General features: G+C 37.6%; 1 protein-coding gene across 1 annotated transcript; it reads left to right on the plus strand.

Annotated features, from left to right (window-relative positions):
* The first annotated feature begins 1350 nt into the window (after positions 1-1350).
* LOC100633448 (zinc finger BED domain-containing protein 4-like) lies at positions 1351-3252 on the plus strand. Its single transcript, XM_003390203.1, has one exon. It carries the CDS (start codon positions 1351-1353, stop codon positions 3250-3252), a length of 1902 nt encoding a protein of 633 aa, XP_003390251.1.
* The last annotated feature ends 3129 nt before the right edge of the window (positions 3253-6381 follow it).

A 6381-nucleotide genomic window follows, 5' to 3' on the forward strand; every position in this document is an offset into this window, starting at 1 on the left:
ACTTTATAGTATAACTTAATTTTACTATGATATTTTCAAGCACAGTACTTTTAGACTCTCTTTTCTCTGATGAGCCATTTGAAGTGCTTTTATATTCTGTCATTCAACCATAATTAATAAAAACTTGAAGATTTATGTGTGTTTTCTTGAATTTTCTCTGCTGATGAAGTGTCTTGACAAGAGATCAGTCCTATGTTGCTGCAAGATTGGCTAAGGTAGGTGCCATTTTAATTTCATTGCAACCACACCCACATCAATGAAAATATTTCATTAGAATGCTACCGCATTAGATCATTGATTTTTAAATAGATATTGTGCACACATGGGGTGTGACCAGAATAGGCGTGACCAGAATAGGCGTGACTGGAGACGTACGTACATACATACATACATACATACGGAGGGAGGGAGGGAGACTTCGCCTGAGTGGGGCGAGCTTATGCTCGCCCCAACGAGCTTATGCTCGCCCCAATTACAAATGGCTGGTACAAGCAGCTCTGATATTAGCGATGAGGATATGGGTAATGTTCATTAACTATTGGCTATACTGAGTATTGAATATGATTTTAGAGCATATACATAGCTTGCTTGAGAGAAGTGGTGACCCTCGGATGTCAGTATGGTATAAGCTGGGAATGAGTCTAGAACTAGACAAGAACGTACTGGACGCCACTGAAAGGGATGGCACAGTATATAGTAGTTCTAAAGAAGTGCTCTCCAAGTGGTTGTCCAACAGTAAAGGAGGAGCTACCTTTGACTCACTGTCAGATGCTCTTAAATCTATGAATGAGAATGCTGCAGCTGACAAGTTAGATCAAGAGAGTAAGTATATCACTGATAGAGCTCTTGCACAGATAATCAATGGGGGGAGTGGCTATGACTGTCCACCATGGTGGAATGGAGAGAATGGATTAAATCGATTGTTGATTACATTCGTGCAAAGCTCTGTCGTATTAATATTGACTATGTGTGTGTTGATTAAGATCAGTTGGTGGAGGAATGTAATTTGTAAAGGGAAATCTAGCTTGCAATTGCTGCCCCTTTGCTACCTAAATGTGACATTGTATGCAATTCATTGATTAAAAATAATGATCAAAAAAGATTAGTGCAAGCATGTTTCCTCATTATCAGACCCAATTTGTTCAGATGTAATCACCACCTGTTTCATACCAGCACTGCATGGTTGTTGGTTGACTTTACAATGGCCATGCAGTAGTGATGTACCGATACCGATACAAATATTGGTATCGGCCTATTTTTATCAAAATCGGTTGATATCGGTATAGTCATAAAAGAGACTGATATTAATAACTATTAATAATTTTAAATAATAATGAACATGCCCATAAAATGGCAGTGTCACATGTTACTGACATTGAAGTTTTGCCTCACAGTGAGGCTCACAGTGCTGAAGCAGCTACGGAAAGGAAGAAAAAGAGTATCATTTGGACTTTTTTCTCTATTTGTGTAACTGACAACACAAAAGCTGTGTGTGGTACTTGTCAGGAGAAAGTGTCTCGTGGAGGAAAGTCTTCTAAGTCATTCAATACAACTAACCTTCGGAAACACTTGGAGTTACATCCCAAGCAGTTCAAGGAATTTTCAGGCATGGAGGAAGAGAAGGTGAAGGAGAAAGGAAAGGGAAAGCGACAAGCTACTGTGGATGGCTTGTTTGAAAGGCAAAGACCTTACTCACTAGATCACCATAAGTCAAAGGCACTCTCCTATCGTATAGCTGAAATGATGGCTGTGGACCTGCAGCCTTTTAGTTTAGTAGAAGATCCAGGTTTTTGTCGACTAATGAAAGAAGCAGATCCACGATATAGCATACCTAGTAGAAGATACTTCTCTGACGTTCTCATTCCTCAAATTCACACTAAAATCACTTCTCTTGTCTCACAGCTACTTAAGTCTACTCAGTATATTAGTGTCACTACTGACATATGGTCTAGTGGCCATTCGCACCATTCATTTATGAGCTTAGTAGCACACTTTATTGTTTCTGAAAGTTTTGAAAAGAAATCGCTTATGCTAAGCTGCTGGAAATTTGATGAGAGTCATACTGCTGAAAACATTTCGTCTAGTATTTTATCTCATTTACAGTCCTGGGACATTGGAGCAAAATTAGTCTGTGTTGTAAGGGACAATGCAGCAAATATGGTTGCTGCCATGAATGTTGCTGGTCTTCCTTCACTAGGATGTCTAGCCCACACACTTCAATTGATTATTAAAGATGGTATATTTCAGCAACCTGCTGTGCAGAATCTTTTAACTTCTGCTAGGTCATTAGTTGGGTTTTATAATCGTTCTAACACAGCATTTCATATGTTTCAACAAGTTCAAGAGCAGCTAGGTCTACCTAAGCACTGTCTTTTTCAAGATATTTCAACACGTTGGAACAGCTCATTTTACATGCTACAACACCTCCTGGAACAGAAAAGAGCAATTACTGTTGCCAGCACAGAATGTGAGTCAACTCCTCCTACAGAATTAAGAGCCCAACAATGGACTTTGGCTGAGAAAGTAGTAAAGATGTTGGTGGTATTTGAAGAGGCAACACGTGAAGCCAGTGGAGATTATGCAAGCTCAGCTATAATTATACCGATTATTAATACTCTTAAAGTAGCACTATCAACAGATGAAGATGACAGTGGAGTTATGAGGATGAAGAGGGGAATGCTTAAGTCATTAGAAGATAGATATAGCAATGTAGAACAGAATCCTTTCTGTGCTATACCAATAGTTCTTGATCCTAAATTCAAGCTACAAGTTTTCTCCTATGATGGAAATGCTGCACATGCTAGGATGCTGGTAACTACTGAGTGTGAACAAGTTTTAACAAGTCTTAAAGTACATGAGGAGAGTCCAGCCAAGCGCCATAGATCTGAAGTGGGAAACCATTCATCTTCCCTTTGGAACATTTTTGATGAAATGATTGATAAGCCAACCACTTCAAATCATGAAAACGGCTATACGGCTGAAGTAATGATAGAGATGTACCTAAAGGAGCCAATTCAGCCACGTCATATTGATCCTCTTGAATATTGGAAGGAAAAGAAACAGGTTTGGAACGGTTTGGCTATTATGGCTTCAAAGTACCTTACCATTCCCCCTTCATCAGCATCATCAGAGCGACTATTCAGTACTGCTGGAGACATTATTTCAGAAGAAAGAAACAGGTTGAGTACAGAAAAAGCAGAAATGTTACTATTTTTGAAGAAGAACTTACCAATTTTTGATTATAAATATTAATGAATAATGACAGTAATAATTGAGGATTGTTGAGGATAGTAAAATAATTGAATTTTGTAATTAAAAAAATTTTCATTTTAAGTATCGGTATCGGCCATGTTAAAGCAATTTGCACAAAATAATCGGCTGGTTAATATTGGTTTTGAAAAATGTGTATCGGTGCATCACTACCATGCAGCAACACTGGATAGAAGCTCATTGTGAGTAAGGAATACAAGAAGTATTTGCTTTTGCAGTCTTTTAAAAGCCAGAGCTTATTCATTTTTGGGCAGCCAAGTTGTATTGTGACATGCATGAGGTTTGCCAATGTCTTTTTAGCCCAATTTCTTTGATAGAATTGAAAAGTGGGACATCATGCAATCACTTCATGAAACTTCTGTCATTTGTAGCACAGTAAAGAGTGATTTGATGAATAATGGCACTATTAATAGCTCTTGGCATGAATTGTTAACTATATGTGAATGCATAATATTTTTTTACTAATTTATTGGTTATAATGGTAATAGCAATTGGGGTGGTGTGTCATAAATTCATGATCACTGATAATAATATTTCACAATGAATGTGATTTTAACTACATTCTTAACAATAGGACCTGCTCCTCCTACTGGTACAAACAAGCCATCGATAGGTATGTTAGTGTTTCAATATTAATTAGATACATGTACATGCAAATCTATGTATGATTTTTGCAACTGTAGTTAGTATAGTAACTATGTGTAATTGATTTTAGGTACTGTAGAAAATTGGTTAAAAGAAGGTAGTGTTGAGCTAACTGTTACTCGTGTTAACTTGCATGGACCTCCTGGAGCTGGTAAAACCTGTGCACAAGATCTTCTGCTTGGTAACCCACCTACCACCCGCACCACTGACAGTACACCAATCGCTCGTCCAGCTGTCAAAGCTACAAGAGTATCCGTTGACAATGAAGCTATGAAATGGGAGAAAGTTGATAGAGATGGTTTACTTCAAAGACTGGCTTCTGATTTTAAAAAAGCCGCTGCTTCTCAGCCTGATGATATTTCTGACAATGCTGGTCCAGAATTTACTGCCAAAACACCTGTTTCAAATGAAAGTTTCTCAACTGGTGACAGTGTGATTGAGGAAATTACGGACACAATCCAACACTCAGAAGTTCAATTAAATTTAAGTGATCATTGGTTGTACATTATTGATTCTGGAGGTCAGCCAGCATATCAGGAGCTGTTACCATTGTTTGTTAGAACAGCTTCTCTCAATATCATTACTCTTGACCTCTCCCAACCTCTTGATAAAAAGCTTGATTTCCAATACAGGATTGGAGAGGAGACATTTTCTTGTGGTTTAAACTTTAAGTATTCAAATCGAGATTTCTTTTTATTGGCCGTTTCTTCTGGAGCCATTTTAAAACCAATTGATGTCCCTTATGTCCTTGAAACACCTTCACATCCAATGAATTTGTACTTGGTACACATTATGATCTCATAAATGATGATGAGCTTAAGCAGATGAATAAAGAGTTGATGTTTTCATTGAAGCCTGATGTAGAAAACTATGTTGTTCCCAATGTACGTGAAGAATCTATTATATTTCCTGTAAATACACTGGTCCCTGAAGATAAAGGAAGAATGAAAGCAGGACAGGATTTATGTCAATCAATAGCAAATTGTGGTGGAATTTCTCTTAAAATAAATGTACCAATTCGTTGGTTTGCGTTTGAGCTTTGTCTGCAAAAAGTAGCAGAAGACAAAAGCCACAGTTTTCTTACAATAGATGAAGCCATATCTGCTGGTGCCAGGTTTAAAATGAGTGAGGATGATACTAAGGATGCCTTAAAGTACCGTATGGAAGGAAATTTTGGAGGTAGTTAAATTTGGCGAATTTGGCGTTTTGATAGCCATTCGCCAAAATAAAAATTCGCCATTTTGAGCCATTATACGCATGCTCAATGGCACGTGGCCACAAATTCGCCAAATTAAAATTCGCCAATCACCAAAATTTAGCAATTCGCCAAAATTTAGTCCCTCCAAAATTTCCTTCTGTACGGTATCTCCACAATGTCACTATTATCCTGTATTAGTAACGCGGTAGCGTTACTAAGTAGGATTCACCCCCAAACAAAATGGCTGCCACGACTTTTGCAGCCTTGCTATACCGGGAAAACGAGCTCTTATGCTTACCAGACTTCTTAGAGGACCTTATCTTGACAAGAGGACTCCAATGGTACCCATAGCGTGGCTCTAGACCTTTTCTGGGAGAAAAATAAAAAATCTGCAAACCGGCCGTTTTGTTCAGCCACCTTTTTTCATCTTCATCATCAGGAAAGTCCTGTCAATCCAGTTGTCGGTCGATATATCGATCTTGCCTGGTGATAGAAGGCTAATTCTTACACCATTCTACTCCAACAGGGTATGCGCAGGTCCTTGTTTCCTGGAATCATTCTCCAAGAAAGGAAAAAGTGATACTGTGACTGTTGGATCGCACCAGCTTACCTCATGCCGCCATTTTGTTAATTAAATAAAGAAGCATGTGCTCCAAAAATTTGGGCGTGGTCGCGCATGCTCAGATGGATAGATCTCAAAACTGGGAACAGCAAGTAATCTTTTACGTAGCTAGCTATGCTTGGAATCAAATTGCAATACTTAGTGGAGGTTTCCAGCTAAGAGAAGGTATTAATCTTGCATATATCAAGTGTGTAATGAATTATTTTATTTCAAAAACACAAAACAATTAATATTTATAATACTAGTGATAATATATTAATATGAACTTGACAACAGGAAGAACCTGCAGGAATAGCTACAGGATTACTGGGAAGATAGAGCTTCTTGAACAATGATTCACATCAAGACTATAGTATTTATTTCACTTGTCATCAGATTAGTAGATATTGCTCCACCATATCTATTCAATTCAATCAGTGCTGTCCCTCATAAATGCTGTAAAATCATAACAATGACAACAATAATAAAGAAACTTATTGTTTGTGTAAAATCAAAAAGTATCACAATTGTAACTGAAAAAATATAAATATTATAAAAAAATTAACACAAACAAGAACATAAAAAATTTAAAAAAACAAGATTGAGTAGGATTCCGAATGACCAACGAAAATACGAAATGAAATCCTACTCTCGTGACGCAAATTCT

Source organism: Amphimedon queenslandica, unplaced genomic scaffold (genome assembly GCF_000090795.2).
Source record: "Amphimedon queenslandica unplaced genomic scaffold, v1.1 AMPQUscaffold_12709, whole genome shotgun sequence".
Classification (NCBI taxonomy): domain Eukaryota; kingdom Metazoa; phylum Porifera; class Demospongiae; order Haplosclerida; family Niphatidae; genus Amphimedon; species Amphimedon queenslandica.

What these genes read in the sequence shown, in the direction of transcription:
- LOC100633448 (XM_003390203.1), top strand. Translation starts at nt 1,351, where the DNA reads ATGGCAGTGTCACATGTTACTGACATTGAAGTTTTGCCTCACAGTGAG.